At 37.0% G+C, this 21,552-nt stretch overlaps 1 protein-coding gene across 1 annotated transcript in view; it reads right to left on the reverse strand.

Moving 5' to 3' along the window:
• Nucleotides 1-21,552, reverse strand: part of Iqcm (IQ motif containing M) — a 301,176-nt gene that overhangs the window by 185,229 nt on the left and 94,395 nt on the right. Inside the window, exon 6 of the mRNA XM_028788592.1 lies at nt 20,625-20,740. Within this exon, the coding sequence (XP_028644425.1) occupies nt 20,625-20,740 (116 nt within the window). The remainder of the gene's footprint in view (nt 1-20,624; nt 20,741-21,552) is intronic.

Below are 21,552 nucleotides of genomic sequence, written 5' to 3' on the forward strand. Positions count from 1 at the left end.
GCAATCCTGGAGATGGGAAAACATCGGAAAGAAAACAGGAACTACAGACATAAGCATCACCAATAGAATATAAGAGATGAAAGAGAGAATCTCAGGCATAAAAGAAATTAAAACACTGGTCAAAGAAAATGTTAAATCTAAAAGTTCATGACACAAAACATCCAAGAAATCTGGGACACTATGAAAGACAATCTCCCCATTCCATTTCAAGAAAGATATTGGGCATCAATACCTCCATGTGGAGGGGCTTCAACTGTGCCAGGCTAGCCACTGGACAAGAAATGTCCTAATTATATCTGCAGACAGAATGCTGTCTAAAAAGGTCAAATGGATGCAGAATAGTTGACTGGTAAACTCTGCCAACACAGGGCAAGCTAGTTCTTCATAATTTCTGCTTCACTTAAGGTCTGTCAGATATCCTGGGACAGAAGGCTGCAGATAGGCTAAAACATTAATAGGAACATTAGGGATTATCAAGGTAGTCTCCGTCAATTGTTTAAGTTTTGGAAGCTGTGTCTTTGTGCTTCCTGCATATTCAGGCAATATTTAATTCCTTTACAGATCTTTACACAATTCTTTACAGATCTTGAAATAATAATTCTCAACTTCATATGTAAAAGCAAAAAACTCAGGATAGCCGAAATGGTCTGAAGAGTAACAGAACTTCTGAGGAATCACTATCCCTGACTTAAAGCTGTACTATAAAACAATAGTAATAAAAATTACATGCTATTGGTATAGAATTAGACAGGTACAGAATCAATGAGACAGAACTGAATACCCATAAATAATGTTCACACACCTATGGACATTTAATTTTTGATAAAGAAGCCAAAACCATACAATAGGAAAAAAAAGAGAATCTTCAACAAATGGTGCTTGTCTAACCAGATGTCTGTGTATTGAAGAATGCAAACAGATCTATATTTATCACCCTACACAAAACTCAAGTGCAAGTGGATCAAGGACCTCAACATGAAACCAAATACATTAAATCTAATACTAGAGAAAGTAGAAAATTGCCTTGAACAAATTGATACATGTGGGGCCGTGAAAGATAGCTTGGTCCATCTGTGTACCTTTCTTCTAGAAAATATTAGAAAAACCTAACTAATAAAGATTTGGGAATTTGGTTTTGGTTTTGTTGAATTTTTTGTTTGTTTGTAGTTTCTTTCTTGAACCATGAATGCCAGCTTTTATTTAAAAGGTTTTTCCCCCTAAGCATTAGTCTTCTACAGACTCCTATACTCAAATCTCAAGTGCACTCTGCCTTGATATTTCAACTACATTTCCCTAAAAATCCTGCTTCTTTGTACAGCTGCCACCTGCTTCTTTCAACTTCCTTAAGTTCTTTCTTTCTGCCTAGAAACACAGCTTTCTTGTTCCCTAAACACTTGGACGAAGAATATATAAGCAGCTAATCAAACTCTCCTGGCACAGCTTTCAATTATTTTGTAACAACCTGAATAAATTTATCTCTCATCACTTCCCAGACTCCTTGCCCCACATATCCCTTCAAATATCAGAATTAGCTGGAACAGAGACTCACTGCTGGAATTTACACAATATTATTACACCTCAGACTGCCTTTTAGAAAAAAACAGCTGTCGAAGCCATCAATCCCTATCCTCTTTCCAATTTTTTTTCTTTCTGACAGTTCCTCAAAGTATAATGATTAAACTTTTTCGCTGATTAACTATATAACCTCTCTAGCCTTCCATTTTGCATGTTACTGCTACACAGATTGTTATTTTAATCTACTGCTTGTGAATATCTAAAATATGTTTGCTATAAAAAGATATTCTATAATTGACACCCTATTCCCTAGTACCCCAAATGTGGTTAAAGGGATATTTTCTGAGCCATAAAGATTTTTTATAATTTTAAATAGTCTTATGTCCTTGCCAGATTACATATAAAACATGATATATAAACATGTCATTCAAAGTAAAATAATAAGTTTTCAAAGAGACATCTGTGAAAAGAGATAATTTCTACTATATACATAGGAAGCTAAGTTACACATCAAAACATTCGACATTAACTGAGAAGCTTTCCTGCCAGGCTGGACTATTAACAGTAGTGCTTGTTCTGTGGAAGTCAGCCATGTCCCTATCAATTGGGAAGGAGCAGTGAGACACAGTTTTTACAATATCATTGCTTGTTGGCTGAGAAATTACTTGAATGGTCAATCTTTAGCACACGTGCAACATCAAAAGTGGCCAAATACATTTTTGGATGGGTTTTGTAAGTCATGTGTTTTGTATTCTTGAATTTAAGAGTGCCCAGGATGGCTTCCAGTCTGAGCCAGTTCCCCAATCAGACCTTGGGTGCTATCTCCACACCCAGTGACAAAAAACCCAGAGAAAGCTCAACTCTTAGGTGGTATAACATGTCAAGAAACATAGGATCTCAGGAGTTTGGTCCCACCAGGATTTCAGGATCCCAGAGGCAGCTTGACTCCCAGGACATCTGATACACCCATGATCTCTGGATCCCAGGATTCCAGAATCACAGGATCACAGCTAGACTCTGAGGATTTCTGACAGAACCAGGATCAGAGGAGGGACAGGCTCCAGTCAGAGACAGCAAGGACAGGTAGCACTAGTATAATAAGATGGCGAGAGGCAAGCACAAAAACATAAGCAACAGAAACTAAGGCTACATAGTATCATCAGAACCCAGTTCTTCCACCAAAGCAAGTCCTGGATACTCCATCACACCAGAAAAGCAAGATTCAGATTTAAAATCACTTCTCATAATGATGATAGAGGACATTAAGAAGGACATAAATAATAAACTTAAAGAAATACAGGAGAACACAGGTAAAGATGTAGAAGCCCTTAAAGAGAAAACACAAAAATCCCTTAAAGAGTTATAGGAAAATATGAACAAACAGGTGAAGGAGCTGACCAAAACCATTGAGAATCTAAAAATGGAAATAGAAACAATAAAGAAATCACAAAGGTAGAAAACCCTAGAGATAGACAACCCAGGAAAGACATCAGGAGTCATAGATGCAGGTATCACCAACAGAATACAAAAGATAGAAGAGAGAATCTCAGGTGCAGAGGATACCACAGAAAACATTGACACAACAGTTAAAGAAAATGCAAAATGCACAAATCTCCTAACCCAAAACATCCAGGAAACACAGGACACAATGAGAAGACAAAAACCTAAGGATAATAGGTATAGAAGAGAGTGAAGATTCCCAACTTAAAGGGCCAGTAAATATCTTCAACAAAATTATAGAAAAAAACTTCCCTAACGTAAAGAAAGAGATGGCCATGAACACACAAGAAGCCTAAAGAACTCCAAATAGACAGGACAAGAAAAGAAATTTCTCTCATCACATAATAATCAAAACACCAAATGTACAAAACAAAGAAAGAATCTTAAAAGAAATAAGGAATAATGGTCAAATAATGTATAAAGACAGACCTATCAGAATTATACCATACTTTTAACCAGAGACTGTAAAAGTGGGAAGATCCTGGGAAGATGTCATACAGACCCTAAGAGAACACAAATGCCAGCCCAGGCTACTATACTCAACAAAACTCTCAATAACCACAGATGTAGAAACCAAGATATAATATGAAAAAAACAAAATTTACACAGTATCTTTCCGCAAATCCAGCCCTACAAAGAATAATAGATGGAAAACTCCAACACAAGGAGGGAAACTAGCACCCTAGAAAAAGCAAAGTGATCGTCTTTCAACAAACCCAAAAGAAGATAGCCATACAAACATAATTCCACCTCTAACAACAAAAATAACAGGAAGCAATAATTACTTTTCCTTTTTGTCAAAAGCAACAAAATGGTGGCTTGGCTGTTAGGAGTTTTGAGCCTGTCTCTAGGGAAGATTGTGTAAGCAGATTTTAATGTCAACCTGATTAAACTGAGAAACATCTAGTATACTAAAAAGGCATACTTCTGTCTATGATGGATTTCCAGAGATCGAGAGATTAGGATTGAAGGGCTCTGAAGTAATGAATGGAATTAGTCCTTCCATGGATTCATAATTTGATGTTATCAGTAGAACGTTAAAAGGTATGAGGAGATGTGGCCTTGTTGGAAGACACAGTTCACCAAAGCCATGTCCCTGAACCTAGATCTTAACTTGACCCTTTCTCAGTTTTCTGCCACTTCATAATGTAAACTACAGTTTGGTACTAGACCTTCTCTGCTATAAGAGACTGAGTCTCTGAAACTGAAAGAGGAAATACATCCTTTCTCCCTAGTGTTGCTGCTATCATGTCACCTCAGTGAGAAAATAATTAATACAGACCAATGGAACAACTCCTGAAAGTCTAGAACCTAGTGTCTTGTCTTAAGTGTTTTGTCTCTAGTCTCTTTTAATTGTTTTAAACCATGAGTTAATTTGTAACTCTTAATTTTTCTAAATTATGATTAATTTTAACTGATATATAAAACATAACTGCATATATCTATGAGATACTACATGATGATTCAATACATAGGTGCACTATTTAATATTTAAGTCAGCAAATGTGTCTATTTTTCTCATTCATCTTTCGTTATTTTCCTGTATGACATTGAAAATCTTTTCTCCTAGCTTCTTAAAATATACTGCTTATTATCATTACCTAAAGATGGCATCCTGCACAGTAGTAATATGCTAGAGTGCTATTCCAGCATCTACTGATCAACATCTCCCTACATCATTGGCTCACTTACTGACTGGCAGCTCTGTTTCCCTGGTGCTTAATTTCTATCACTCTTTGTATACTGTAGATATTAATATTAATCTCTGACCTAAGGTCTTATTGGAAAAGATTTCCCCCTATTCTATAGGCTGTTGAGTAAGTTAGCAGTCTCTTTTACTTTTTTGGGTTTTTTATTGGATATTTTATTTACATTTCAGATGTTATCCCCTTACCATATTTCCCACCCCGCACCCCCACCCAGTAACTCCCTATTCTATCTCCTGTCCTCTTGGTTCTATGAGGATGTGCCCCCACCTATCCACCCACTCCCCTCTCCCCAAACTCTAATTCCCCCACACTTGGTGTCCAGCCTTCATGGGACCAAGGATCTCCTCTCCCATCTATGCTCCACAAGGCCATCCTCCCTTACATATACAGCTCGAGCCATGGGGCCCTCCCTATGTGCTCCCAGGCTGCTGGTTTAAGACCCTGGGAGCTCTGGTTGGTTGGTATTGTTGCTATCCTACGGGGCCTCAAACCCTTTCGGTTCCTTCAGTCTTCTCTCTCACTCCTCCATTGGGAACCCCTTGATCAGTTCAGTGGTTATCTGTGAGCATCAGCCTCTATATATATCAGTCTTTGGCAGACCTATAAGGAGACAGCTATATCAGACTTCTGTTATCATGCACTTCCTGACATCCACATCAGCGACTACCTTTGGTTACTGCACATGGGATGGATACCCAGGTGGAATGGTCTCCAGATAGCTCCTCCTTCAGTTTCTGTCCCACACTTTGTCTCCATATTTGCTCCCTTGAGTATTTTGCTACTCCTTCTAAGAAGGACCGAAGCACCCACATTTGGTCTTCCTTCTTCATGAATGTCATGTGGTCTGTGAGTTGAATCTTGGGTATTTCAAACTTCTGGGCTAATACCCAACTATCAGTGAGTGAATATCATGTGTTTTCTTTTGTGATTGGGTTACCTCACTCAGGAAGATATTTTCTAGTTCTAACCATTTACCTAAGAATTCCTCAAATTCATTGTTTTTAATATACTACATTGTGTAAACGTGCCACATTCTTATATCCATTTCTCTGCTGAAGGACATCTGGGTTCTTTCCAGCTCCTGGCTATTATAAATAAGGCTGCTATGAACATAGTGGAACATGTGTCCTTGTTACATGTTGGAGCATCTTCTAGGTATATGCCTAAGAGTGGTACAGCTGGATCCTCAGGTAATGCTATGTACAATTTTCTGAGGAACCGCCACACTGATTTCCAGAGTGGTTGCACCATCTTGCAATCCCACCAACAATGGAGGAGTGTTCCTCTTTCTCCACACCCTTGCTAGCATCTACTATCACCTGAGTTTTTGATCTTAGACATTCTGACTGGTGTGAGGTAGAATCTCAGGGTTGTTTTGATTTGAATTTCCCTGATGACTAAGGATGCTGAACATTTCTTTAGGTGCTTCTCAGCCATTCAAGTTTCCTCCGTTGAAAATTCTTTTTTCATCTCTGTACCCCATTTTTAATAGGGTTATTTGGTTGTCTGGAGTCTAATTTCTTGAGTTCTTTATATATATTGGATATTAGCCCTCTATTGGGTGTGGGATTGGTAAAGATCTTTTCACAAACTGTTGGTTGCCATTTTGTCCTATTGACAGTGTCCTTTGCCTTACAGAAACTTTGCAATTTTATGAAGTCCCATTTGTAAATTATTGATCTTAGAGCATAAGCCATTGGTGTTCTATTCAGGAACTTTTCCCCTGTGTCCAAGTATTCAAGGTTCTTCCCCAACTTCTCTTCTATTAGTTTCAGTGTGTCTGGTTTTATGTGGAGGTCCTTTATCCACTTGGACTTGAGCTTTGTACAAGAAGATAAGAATGGATCTATTTGCACTCTTCTACATGTTGTCTTCCAGTTGAACCAGCACCATTTATTTAAAATGCTGTCCCTTTTCCACTGGACAGTTTTAGCTTCTTTGTCAAAGATCAAGTGACCATAGGTGTGTGGGTTCATTTCCAGGTCTTCAATTCTATTCCATTAATCTTCCTGTCTGTCTCTGTACCAATACCATGCAGTTTTGTGTGTGTGTGTGTTTGTTTGTTTAATCACTATTGCTCTGTAGTACAGCTTGAGGTCAGGGATGGTGATTCCTCCAGAAGTTCTTTATTGTTGAGAATAGTTTTCGATATCCTGAGTTTTTTTGTTATTCCAAATGAATTTGAGAATTGCTCTTTCTAACTCTTTGAAGAATTGAGCTGGAATTTTGATGGGGATTGCATTGAATCTGTAGATTGCTTCTGGCAAGATGGCCATTTTTACTATATTAATCCTGCCAATACATGAGCATGGGAGATCTTTCCATTTTCTGAGATCTTCTTCAATTTCTTTCTTCAGAGACTTGAAGTTCTTGTCATATAGCTCTTTCACTTGCTTGGTTGGATTCACACCAAGGTATTTTATATTACTTGTGACTATTGTTAAGGGTGTCATTTCCCTAATTTCTTTCTGAGCCTGTTTATCTTTCCAGTAGAGGAAGGCTACTGATTTGTTTGAGCTGATTTTGATAATCAGCCACTTTGCTGAAGTTTTTTTTTTTATCAGGTTTAGGAGTTCTCTGGTGGAAGTTTGGGGGTCACTTAAATATACTATCATATCATCTGCAAATAGTGATATTTTGACTTCTTCCTTTCCTATTTGTATCCCTTTGACTTCTTTTTTTTAACTAATTGCTCTAGCTAGGACTTCCAGTACTATATTGACTAGGTAGGGAGAGAGTGGGTAGCTTTGTCTAGTCCATGATCTTAGTGGGATTGCTTCAAGTTTCTTTCCATTTAGTTTGATGTACTAAAACTGGCTACTGGTTTGCTGTAAATTGCTTTTACTATGTTTAGGTAGGGGCCTTGAATTCCTGATCTTTCCAAGACTTTTATCATGAAGGGATGTCGAATTTTGTCAAATGCTTTCTCAGCATCTAGTGAGATGATCATGTGGTTTTTGTCTTTGAGTTTGTTTATATAGTGGATTACATTGATGGATTTCCGAATACTCAATCATCCCTGCATTACTGGAATAAAGCCTACCTGATCATGATGGATGATTGTTTTAATGTGTTCTTGGATTCAGTTTGTGAGAATTTTATTGAGTATTTTTGCATCGATGTTCATAAGGGAGATAGGTCTGAAGTTCTCTTTCTTTGCTGGGTCTTTGTGAGGTTTAGGTGTGAGCATGATTGTAGCTTCATAGAATGAATTAGATAGTGTTTCTTCTGTTTCTATTTTGTGGAATACTTTGAAGAGAATTGGTATTAGGTCTCTTTTGAAGGTCTGATAGATTTCTGCACTAAAGCCATCTGATCCTGGGCTTTTTTTGGTGGGGAGACTTTTAATGATTGCTGCTATTTTTTTAGGAATTATGGGACTGTTTAGATGGTTTACTTGTCCCTGATTTAACTTTGGTACCTGGTATCTGTCTAGAAAATTGTACATTTCATCCAGATTTTCCAGTTTTGTTGAGTATAGGCATTTGTAGTAGGATCTGGTGATTTTTAAAATTTCCTCAGTTTCTGTTGTTATGTCTCCCTTTTCAGTTCTGATTTTAATAATTTGGATACTGTCTCTGTGCCCTCTGGTTAGTCTGGCTAAGGGTTTATCTATCTTGTTGATTTTCTTAAAGAACTAGCTCCTGGTTTTGTTAACATTTTGTACAGCTCTTTCTGTTTCTACTTGGTTGATTTCAGCCCTGAGTTTGATTATTTCCTGCCATTTACTCCTCTTGGGTGTATTTTTTTCCTTTTGTTCTAGAGCTTTCAGGTGTGCTTTCAAGTTGTTAGTATATTCTTTCTCCAGTTTCTTTTTGTAGGCACTCAGAACTATGAGTTAGTATCTTTTCTGTACAGAAAGTTTTTAACTTCATGCACTGTCAATTATTTTCTTTCCTATTGTGGTTTTATTCAGAAACATGTTGCCTATAGCTATGTCCTCATGTTTTTTCCTTATGTTTTCTGTTATCAGTTTCAGTGATCCCAATTTTCAATTAGTCTGTGGGATCCAGTTTGAAATTGATTTTTGTACAGGGTAAGGCTACTTTGAGTGGGATGTGTTTTCTGAGTTATTTCTCAGCAAGTTTGCTCTTGCTGTACATAGAGGTGATTGATGTTTACATGTTGATTTTGTATCTTAATATGTTGTTGGAAATATTTATCAGAGCCACAAATTTTATGTGGACTACATGTGATTTTTAAGTACAGTATGCTTCTGTCTGCAAAAAGGAATAGTTTTGGTTTTCCTTTCTAACTGAAGTTTAATTTATAAAAGTAAATCATAGCATCATGCAAAGAAAAGTGGTAGAGTTCATGTTCATTTTTTAATTGATCTGTATTAAGCAGTTTTGTTTATTTTCTGTCTTTATGTTATTTAGAATGTTCTAGGCCCTAACCACACTGGAATTTCAAACCAGGAGTCCTATGGAATAGTCAGACACTATCCCAACCTACTTGCTACCCCTTTGGACAGAGGACACTAAGAGGTAATAATCAGGAAGAGGGTTCTTTAAAATTTAACGTTTATAAATCACTATGAATTTGATCCCAACACAGAGATATGCTTACCAGGATGGATATATCATCTTACTGACTCTGTCCAGACTGACACATAAATAAAAAGTGTACTATGTCAAAGCAACTAGAATATTTTTTCAAACTAACTTTAACATTCTCTTTAATTACATTTCAGTATCTAATAATGGGGTTTTAATACAGTTGATGAGCGATAACACCGCTTACCAACTTTCAAAGAATGTACTTTTATGCTACCACATAACTAAATCATAATAGAATATGCTCATTTCAGTGTCTGTCAGAAAACTCAGCCTATGGCATCGTCTCTACATCTCAAAATCTCACAAAAACTAACACCACAGAAAATCATCTTTTAAAATACATCTGAAACATCAAAGAGAGAAGAAAGAATGATAAAGCCCTGCAGATAACCTACTTTAATAAATTTTGGGTTGGGACAGAGCCTACAGTGATAACAAATTTCCACATGCTAATAGTGTGAGGGACACATGGACCATACAGAGAGTGGAAGGGCTGAGAAGGATATTTTTACACTCCTCAACCTGTCTTGAAATGAATTTATTTAAAGAGAACCAGCAGGAAGATGACGATAGGGTGACAATGTTTTCACAGCATCTCTTCCGCATTCTATGCCCGCCCCCAACCTTTCCTTTTCACCAAAGTATCCTCTTCCTTTATGGAAAAATAGGATGGATCAAGAAAGTGATGTGGATACATGATCCAATCTTCAGCAAGATCTTCAGCAGTAGACACTTCAGTAACTTCTGGTTTGCTCTTGTTTTATGGAATCACTTGAATGAGTGATCAATAATTAGATCATCTCTTACTTGGTGATAAATTATGCACAGCTAAATTTCTGTACATTTATCATTTAATTTATAAAATTATGAATCTGTGTACTTAATTAACTATTAATTCCTCCATTACTCTATCTTTACTTACATATGTTGTAGTATATACTTTTTTATTTTTAATGCTTTTAATTAGATATTTTATAAACTTACAATACATTTCCCCTCCCTAGAGCCCCCTATTCTATCCCCTCCTCCTTTTTGCTTTTATACCATTTTAATTACATGCATGTATTAAGTAAGGTTCAGTTCTAGGTTGAGGGTCTAGCAATATAATAGATGCAAATAGTCAAGGAACAAGGAAGACAATAAACACAAATAGTCAAAGAACAAGCAAGGCATAAAACCCAATTACATAAACACTTCAGTGATCACTGTTTCTAAGGGCTTATCAGGATGACCAAAGTATTTGAGCCTACTTCCCTGTCCTAGCTCAAAGTCATTTTCATGCCTGAAGCCTACTTCCTTATTCTAGCTTAAAATTTAGATTCCTGTCTGAGATCACTTCTTGTTCTAGCCTAATATTTAGATTTCTGCCTGAAGCCTACTTTCCTATCCTTGGCCCATCTCAGATTCTTGCCAAGCAGCCCCAAAAGCTCTCCACCTTTCCCCATTTTTTATTTCATTAACAAGACTGAGCCTGTCTTAGGTCTTTCGGACAAGAATGCCTTCCTTACCCGTCATAGATTTGTAGTATACATTTTTATAATCTATGTTTCACTCTCTACCAAAGAACTTAAATACTTCAACAAATAAATAATCTTAATAACAGCTATACCTAAGTCCGTACTGCAGTCTAGACACAGTACTCTCAGGCATTTCACAGATAATTGCTTGCTTTTACTTGGTTATTGTTCTGTTTTTCTTTTATGAATTTCTCTTCTAACAGAAGCAGTGGATATCTTCAAAAATCAAAAACCAATACTTCTTTAGAGGATGACTCAACAATATATAACAAGCTGAAATATAAAATAGATCAGGGTACACCAATTTCTTCTTCTATGAAAGTAGAAATATCCATTAAAAACTAATCTTAAATAATATGTGCCAAATTTTATTAAAAATGATGTATTGGTTTTAAAACACTATTAAGTTCCATCTATAAATGCAATACCACTGTTGTAGATTCATCCACCAGGAAAGGGAATATCTATGAAAGAAATTCAAGATGTATTTTTGAAAGAAACTAAGGCTAAAAAGCATTATAATAAGCATAACCTTTATTTTTGGCTCAATTGAATTTTCCTCAAAATATATGCATCAAAAGCATGATATACAAAAATATATCTTAACAAAATGACAAGAGACAAATGGCGATAAATATATGATAACAAGCATAGGAACAAACATGAAACAAAGTCTTGAACTAATTTGAAGTTAAAAGTTATCCTTCATGGTTGACACATAAATAACCCTGGAATCCATTAGGAATCTCAAACTGAGCCTGAGTCCAGTAACCCAAGTGCTACTTTCTTGTAGATACTACTTCCACTGCTTGACATCTGTAACAAATGGAGTATAACTCTCTACTTTCTGTTAGGTTTCACTATGATCTATTCTTTGCTGTTAAGATCTTCTTCTAAGATTCAAGAATTTGAGTTTGTACCCTTGAATAAGGTGTAAGAGTTACAACAGCCACTGCAGCATGCCTCATGGTAAGCCCAAGACACTGTCTAATGAGTGGTAGATGATGAGAAAGAACAGGAAACGTAGCCAAGAGAAAATCATTTGACAAAAGGAGAGTAAATTCTGACCCCAGAAAAGAGGAATGAGAGAAAAGTCACTCCAGCTGTCAAACATTTAGGAGAATTTGAATCTTTTTAACCAATATAGAAAAATAGATGTTTTCAGCAAAAATACTTGTGATATCCTTAAGCCAGTTTTTCTTCTTATTTTCTTCGTAGAAATAGTATCATAGATGTGCTTTTCACTGTTTCTGTTTTGTGTGTATGCTTATATGTGTATTTCTGTTTGTGTGTGTGTGTGTGTGTGTGTGTGTGAGTGTGTGTGTGTGTATGCATATGTATGTATATGTGTATATGTGACTACAAGTATGTGTGTACATATATGTGTGTATGTGTCATTATGTTACATGTATATATGTGTATGTGTATAAATGCTTGTTATATCATGTATATTTATATATGTGGACACATGTGTACCATGTGTATGTATGTAGGGGTTACATATGTCTATGTGTTCATATTCATGTGTACATGTTTGTGTATCTATGCAGGGTGTATGTGTATATATACATATGTATGTGTGTTTGTGCATGTATACATATGTGGGGGTTATATGTATTTGTGTATATTCAAGCATACATGTGGTTATATGTGTATATGTATGTGTATATGGGAGTATATGCAGGGGCACATGTGTGTGTGTGTGTGTATGTATATGTGTACATGCACAGGGTTTATATGTGTATCTGTGTGTCATTTTCCTCATCCTCCATCAACTCCTTTGCCACTTGTACTATAAACAAGTAATCATTTTCTCATCTGAGTCTAAATTTTGAAAAGCTCAGAAAAACGAACATATATGATATATGTTATCATATATGAAAACAAAACCTAAGTAATTTGATTTTTGGTGTCTTACTTGATCTGTTCCAATCAGCACAGATCAGTATGTTGGCCTGTATCGACCCGAGCTGATGCTCTGGTCCGCGGGTCAGGGTCTAGCAAAAGAGAGAGTGGGGACTGAGGGGAAAGAGACACTAAGAATGGAGACAAGACAGAGTCTGATCAAGTCTCCCTTTTATTGAAAGGAAATCCTGAGTATTTATAAGCTTTGACATGTGCCTTGTAGCCATGGATACCATGTGCACCTTGCAGCTGGGGGCACTAAACAGCAAAACAAGATATGTGAGAAAAACAAGATGTTTATCAGAGTGTGCTCAGCTGTTGTGGGCTGTTGAAAACAAGTCTCTTGTCAGGATATATGGCTCTAGATGGCTGCAAAGATGATAGCCACTTTCCGCTGGGAGTCGGCTCCCAACATTGGCCTGTCTCCCCTCACTGAGAATATCCACATGTCTTATTACAAAGATGGACAAAGTGATACAGATTTTCTGAGCAACTTACCCCTCTAAAACTCAAAGTTTTCTAAATTTCTGAAAATTTTTAATCTGAAGTTTTTATATGAATACTTATATGTGGCTGTGTAATACTGAAAGCCATCATTATTAATGCTGATGCTATTTGTGCTACAAACCTGTCCTTTTACAGCTCCGAATCACTGTAACATCTCAGAAGCCTACATGTATGACTGAAGAAGAACTCGTTCCTAATCTATCCATTTTTCATTGAATACACAGCTTTTAAAAGACTGTTTTATTGACCATCATTAGAAGTACATCATAGCAATTTAAATCAACACATAATTCATAGCCATAAATCAAATGTCTGCAGCCTTTACCCTAGCCACCGTTACTTTATCTACTTACTGTTACTACTGAAGTTTTCATTCATATTCAACATCCATGTCTGGTGCATTTTGTTTGATGAAAACAAGCTAATTAGTGCTAAAGCTTCCCTAGTTCATAAATTTATTCCTAAGAACATTAAAAGGAAATCAAGTGAGACATGTTCAGTAACAGATGTTTGCCTTTTTTGGCTGCCTTTTTACAGTTTGTTCTCTTTCATTACTTTTTAAGAAATTTAGTTAATGTTCCTTTACTAGAGAACAAGTGTACCTAGCCTTCCGGGTTGGGGGGGAGGTGGGGATTCCCTGGGGCGTGCACAGTCTGTTCCTTTCCTTCACCTAATAGCTGCTCTGTGTGTAGCTTCCAGAGCCTTCATCCCAATGTTGGAAACAACCACATTCTAGCTTATCCACACACTGACACTAAGAGCATAATTTGACTGGCAGGCACGTAAGTAGAACCACTGCCAATGCCATTACTAATATCCAGGAGGCTCATGCTCCTCAAATGCCATTTCCACTGGAGGGCATTTCAGAACAACAGGCCAATTATTATTGAGAAATCTGGTTGTATATATTGGTTTCTACAGGAAACAAGCTGGTGTGAAATGACTCCACAAAGTCAAACTCCAATTGTCTTTTATAAAGAAAAATGTAAAAATCATATATACTAATATCTCATTTTAGTTGGAAGTTTGGTTCACTGCGGCAATAACATAAAGGATATCACTTACTAGCTCAGACTACACTGCAACTTGGGCTGGCTTTAAACTCAATCCTTTCCCCTCAGCCTATCAATTGCTAGGACTAAGTACCCACTGGTACAGCAGTGCCGTGGATATTATGAGAGTAACCAACCACATTTTCAATTGGATTTAGGCCCCAGTCAATGAGCTGGAACCCATGCCTGCCACTGTCAATGAGGCCAAGAACCTGAGGATAGATAGGTCCTGGCTCCTAAGGGAAAACCTATTTCTATTGTTCTGCTGAGTTAGACACAGTGATTCAGTGGCTCCTTAGGACATATTACTATACCCATAAATATGTGCCTTGCTCAACCTCATCAGAGAAACTTCCTTTTCTTGATAGTAACTGACACAGAGGACAACAATTGATCAGCATGGAGAAAGAGTTTGGAGCACTGAGCCATAAATGTGCAAATCTTTGCCACAGTCCTCTCTGCAAGGTCCTGGGATCCATGTGGAAGAGGAGTTGCAAAGATTGCAAGAGCCAGAGATAGTGGATGACTTCAAGAAAATAGTTTCCCAGATACAATGGGGTAGCTCTACATATCAACTCACAGTGGTTGCATGCACTGACAGCATGAGCAGGACATGCACGAGCTCAAGACAGAGGAAGTCCCAACATGAAGAAAGGGTGGTAAGCATGATGTCCCACCCCCCAGCTATGTATCAGTCATTCTCTGGGGAAGGCCTTGAGCCCAGGGTATCCTGACAACACAAACTGAACTTGCTATGTTGGTGGAAGATGGGGGTAGGAACTGAGGATCAATATAAAATTGGGTGGCTCAGGAGGTGGCAGAAATTTTTGGAAAAGTTAGGGAAGAATATAAATGCAACTAAAATACATAGTATGAATATATTAAATTCTCAAAAATATTGTTTTTAAAGCCTATCTGCCATTTTGTATATAAGAAACTCACTCTTTTGAGTAAAAAAAAAAAAATTCATAGCCTCCTGACAAAGAACATAAGTAATAACTATGTAAGACATTAAAATCTCCAAATTAAAATAAAAAATATGCTTTAGATTCTTGCAAAACCCATTTTTACTGAAAGCCCCCAAATGTTTTTCAAAGAAAACTATAAGAAATTTCATTTGTGAATATCCATTCTGTGATATTTACTTGAGATGAACAGCTCACATTTAAATTTTCTTCTCTTGTTTATAAAAAAAAAATCTCCTTCAACAAAGTCAGTAACTGTTTTGGTTTATGAGAGGAAGCTCTAAGTATTTTAATAAAATAAAAAAAAAAAGGTAAACCTTTTTGTTTCTCCCTTTCTATACAGGATACATTCCTCTTGGAGGGTTGAACTGGAATGACCGGAGATCCAAGTCTAGAAGGCAAAAGATGCCTTCTTAAAAGCAGAGGGATGCAAGGATAGCTGAGTAAATGTTTGTTGTGCAACAATGAAGACCTGATTTAGTCCCTGGCATCCATGTAAAATATATGGATGTGGAATCATGAAACTTCTGTGCTGAGGAGGCAGAGCCAAGGAGATCCTTGGGGTTTGCTAGAAGAAAATCTATCTAAAATGCTAAGTCTAGATACAGTGTTCATCTCTGGCCTGGACACATACTTATACACATGTGTACATGCACCTACACACATAAATAAAAATATAAAAAGGGAAGTAATTCAAATACAACCAATTATAAGACCAAGTTGCATTCACTGGTAATCCTCTACTTCCAAGTTAACGTCAGGCATGTTCCTTTCATTGTGGATTCGGCTACAACAAGAGGTTTCTTCCTGTGCCTAGGACACAGGGTTGCTGGAGGGCCACATGGCTCTAGAATGACCATATGCACATCTCACCCTCGTTTCCTGAGACTTTTCTTCTAAGCCGCATGCACTAAGAGAAACTCCCATTCCCTCATTCTAAGGGATCACAAAAATGACTGAGTTTCTTTCAAAGATAGCTTTGTGAACCCTAGAGCTACTGCCACAACATGAATCAAGCAATCAACCAAGGAAAGTCCTGTATGACTGACAATTAGTGTGTGACAATAAGTTACTGCATTGTTTACAGTGACTAGCTAGAAACTTCGGCTGATATTGCTTTGAATTTGTATCATTTTCAAAAATGTTACAGGTTGGGATAGAGAAAGGCCTTAGTGGTTCGGAGCACATGCTGCTCTTTCAAGGAAACCTATTTCAGTTCTCAGCACTCATAGGGCAGCTCACGAGCATCTGTAACTCCAGTTTCAGGGTCTAATCATCATCTTCTTGCATGTGGTATATATATACCACAAATATACATAGATGCAAATACGCATAAAATAAAACAGTGCTAATGATACAAACATTATGTTACATCTCTGAATACTGAGGAATACTAAAAGTTTGTTTTGCTTTGCCTATTATAATTGCAGTACCCTAGGTCTGTACTTTCTAGAACTGGTCTACGTATTCTCAGAGTTATAACATGAGACTGAAAGAAAAAAATGGAGACAGTAGTCTTTTCCATCTGATTATGAAGTAATTTTACACTTTTATGTTTGTATGGGGTATTATATCTACAGGTTTCAGTTACATTAGATATTATCTTTCAAGATAATTTAAGGCCATAAATATCTGTTTTCAGAGGCCATAAAACATAACTCAACTGGCTATTCCTCAAGGATACAGAGTTATTCTATACAAAGAAGTAACAATACAAACAATAAGATGATTTCTTAACAAGTTAATCGTAAAACACAATGTAGATCAGCAATCTCAGTTCTGGCACATCCTCCAGAGGAACAAGCACAGAGATTCGGGTATGCAAATCTCCACATTCACAGTAACATTTCTCTGAACAGTCAAAAGGTGAAAGCTGCTCACTTGATAGATACCCAGTCTGACACATGTCATTGTCCAGCCAATAAAGGAAATACATCTGACACACAATACAATCCAGAGGAACCTTTTAAGACATTAGCAAAGTGAAATCCACCAGTCACTAAAGAAGAAAACAGACTGTGAGGTTCTGATTATTTGAGGTACCTACAGTGGTCAGAGTCACAGAAGCAGCAAGCAACATGTGCAGTGGTAGCATTTGGAAGTTCAGGAAAGGAGCTACAGGAGAATTAGCACTCAGCAGTGACAGAGTTTGACAGTTTTAGATAAGAAAAGTGTTCTGAAGCTGTATGACAGTGGCCGCAGTTCTGCAGGAGTGTGGGTGTGATTGCACTCAGCTAGAGTCATAAGAATAGTCAAAACAGGAAACTTTAGGATATACATTTTTAATTAAATAAAATGATTTTACAATAATTTTACTTATTTAAAACATGAAATAATCTTAAAACTTGTATCCCTACATGAAATGCTAGCTAGCGTTTTGCAGGCTAGGAGAATCCTTAGACAAAGCAAAACCCAGTTCTAACAATGAAAATTGAAAAAACCAGGGGGTGCCATAAGCTAATCTGAAAGCTTGACTCTCAAACTTCTGTCTCATTCACACCACACACACACACACACACACACACACACACACACCATATAGTTGGTATGCATAGATAATATACAGCCTTAATTACCTCTCATTGCACTTATACAAAGGCTTATGACTGCTTACCTTCTATTTGTATTTGTGTGGAAGAGTCTCTCACTGGACCTAGAGCTCACAGACTTACTAGAGTAGCTAGCTGGCAGGCTCCACCTTCCCATTCCTCACCTTCCAAAGCTGAGGATATACACGTACCACCATGTCTGACTTTGATGTGGGCACTGAGGGTCCAAACTCATCCTCGTGCTAATGTGGCAAGCACACTGTAGGCCGAACCATTTCTCTGATTTCTCTACAGCAACCATGTCTACAACTCTCATCCACTTTTCCTTACCAACGAGAACATTTTCTCCAACTTTCTGCTCTTCCCCAATGTAAACCTGACAAAAAGCAGTGAGAAATGAACACAATAGAACTTGAACGCTATAATGCTTTGAAGTTTCCCTTGCCAAGCAAAAACTCATCAATTTCTAATTCACATCAATTTTCAACACAAGGACAGGACACAGCCAGATCCATTGTTGGAACACAGAAGTCCCTAGTAGAGTCCTTCTTCTCCTTTGAGACGTCACACAGACACTTTGACATTCACATTTCTAGAAGCATCTTAGTCCTCTGAACATCTACCTGAAAGGCCATTAAGCTCCACTTAAAGCACACAACGACTTTTCTAGCCTGAAGTTCCAAACTCTTTCACATTCCCACTGAGAACCTCTTCAAAGGCTTATGAACCACTTTGTTTACCACAATAGTGACTCCATTTCTCAGTACTAATTTTCTATACTGGTTATTTTATATCACCAGGATTAAAAACTTAGCAGAGGAAATATTTTTTCATGGTTTGAGAGGGTACAGTCTATCATGTCAAGGATGTTATGGTGGTAAGACTAGCTCATACTTGGAAAGGCAACTGGTAACAACATGTCACCAAGTCGGGCAGCACAGGAAACAAAAATCAAGTTATAACCATAAGGCCCATCACTATCCAACTAGTTTCTGCTTCCTGAATGTCAGATAACCTACCAAAACAATGATAACAGCTAATAATCAAGTGTTTAAGCACATGACTCTATAGAAGACATTTTCCTTCTAAACTATAATAATGATGAATTAAGGAATGTCTTCCATAAACAATATATAACAATGACCTAACTTTTCTCAGTAAATTATGCTTTAGTAACTTCCATTTCTACATTCATGTAGATTTGAAAATGTAGACATATCTATATTTTCCATCAAAAAAATTCCATATAATTTTCATACCCAAAACAGACTTGGAAAATTTTAGTTTTAGTAAAGTAGACTCTTAAATATATTAGTAACATAATTAACACCATAAGATAAATGTGACTTAATTTTAAAGTTGTGGTTATAGGAAAAATTGTAAATGAAACATTTTTAAATAACAAGTTAAAAACTATTGCTGGTGAACAAGTAAAGGTACTTTCTGCTAATCTTGATAACTTAGGTTCAAATCCCACAACCCATGCACAGTATAAAAAAGAACTAACTCTTGTATGTTGTCCTCTGACCTGTGATCCATAGTCCATGCATCATTACCCAAATAATTAATTAATTAATTAATTAATTAATTAGAAGGACTATTCAACATAAGGGAACATTTTAAATATATTTCATTCATCTAACAAAATTATGAATTACATTGTGTTTTTCAAACATGCTAGAGTTCCAGCCATCAGTGTGACCATTTTTGGATACACAGCTCTTAGGAAGCTAAGATTAAATGTAATCAGAAGATAGGAGACACCAGGATCCAGGCAAACAAAGCCCAGGGGAGGACACACCAAAAAGACAGCTGCCTCACAGTCAACAGTGAAGCTTCAGAAGACATACCTGCCGACAACCTTGATAGCTAACTTCTGGGATTCAGAACTGTGAGAAGAATTAACTTTTGTTGTTAAATCAATCCAGTACCACTCACTGTCATATTTTTCTATGGTAGCAAATGGGAAGGGAAGAAAAATAAATAAATCATCGACATATAAAAATATAGGATAAAAGAAAAGAGGGGCCACACGTATTCACACATAGAGGAGATCATGTAAGAGTATGAGATCCACAGAGTGACTCTCTGAGACAGTGTCATAGCTCTGCCATTTTTTTTAAAAAAAATTGGTGCTAAAGATATTTAAAGCTGAATTTCCTGTGCTATTCACATTGCTGCATCTAAGGAATTGCTCTAATAGAAGAACCCCCAAAACAGTCAGATTATAAGTTCACATGCTCTGTATTAGAGTCTTCATTCTAAAAGCCCTAAGTGAGCAGTTAGGAAATTGCATTTGGATTTTTTCAGTCCTTCCATTATCATACTTCAAGTAGGTGTCTTCATTCTCAGTCCCTATTTGACTCCTTGATATAATGCAGAAAATAGTAGCCATACAATCACATATAGAAGAAACCATGTGATTCTTTGGCTAATAAAATATAATGCACATATTATGGGTCAAGGTGATAAGTAAATTTTACACAAAGCATGATAAAAGGGCTCAAGATTTGCTTCTGGAAGAAAAGATTACTTACTTACTTATTTATTTATTTATTTATTTATTTATTTATTTGGTGAGGTTGCTTTTGATTTTGAGACAATATCTTACAACTGTTGCCTAGGCTGGCCTCAAACACACAGCCATTCTCCTGAATTTAGCCTCACAGGTGCTGGGACTGCAGGCATGAACTAAAAAGACCGGGCAAAAAGATGAATTCCAATGAAGAATTTAAAAATTAAATAGGTCCACTGTAAAATTTCATGTTTTCATCAATATTGACCCAATATTTTCCTGGGAAAAAAAAGAACAAGTAAATGCCATGTCCATATTTGAAGATACTTACCATATAATAATCCTTAAACATCACCGAGGAGCCTGATAAACTCTGAGCAGATTCATGAGGCAAACGGGAAGATAGTATCGATGCAGTACTCCTCCAATCATACAGCGTCCTGTCAGCTAGAAATATTGATGGAGGTTAAAATAATATTTATCTAAGACGAGTACATACTGATCATAGTGCTTAATGATACAAGAAGGAAAGCAAATCATCTTTATGGGCTCACTTTTCTGTGTTAAAATCACATCCTGTCATCTCATCAGAGAGAGATGAAGAAGCGATGGCCCTGCACAAAGAGGGACTTGAATTAATTAGCTCCTTCACAGTAAAGCTCCGTGTTTTTATTGCATCCAGTGTGCACTCCGCAAGCTAACGGGTTCATTCTCGATACTCACTTCTCCAAGAATGTTGACTCTTTTCTTTTAAAGGAGACTTCAAGTAAAATCCTATTTGTGAATTGTACATATAAAAATAAAATGAAAACTTTTCTATCATGTAAGTACATTGAAAGGAAATCCAGAAAATTATTATTTGAAAACCTCTCTGTCATGTCAGTACGTTAAAAGGAAATCCAGAAAATTATTATTAAGGACTAAGTTTTAAAACTGCAAAGTAAATGAAGTTGCGAAAGAGGAAACGCCAGGGAGCAGACGCTCTCAATTCTTCCATGGAAATTCTGCTGCAGTCTTTTCTTTAAAAAATGACGAGTATGACAACTAACCTCTACCCCTGGGAGCTCTCTGAGACTTAGCCACCAACCAAAGAACACACATGGGCCTGATGTGCCGCTCAGTCTACATGTGGGCCGCCAACAACTGGAACGGACACTATCCCTAAAGCCTAACTGTGGTGTATGTTTCCCAACTGGCCTCAGTGAGAAAGGATGTGCCTACCCTGGCAGAGTTGATGTGCCAGGGTGGGAAGATACTCG

The sequence above is a fragment of the Grammomys surdaster genome, unplaced genomic scaffold (genome assembly GCF_004785775.1).
Source record: "Grammomys surdaster isolate TR1022 unplaced genomic scaffold, NIH_TR_1.0 125752, whole genome shotgun sequence".
NCBI lineage: Eukaryota > Metazoa > Chordata > Mammalia > Rodentia > Muridae > Grammomys > Grammomys surdaster.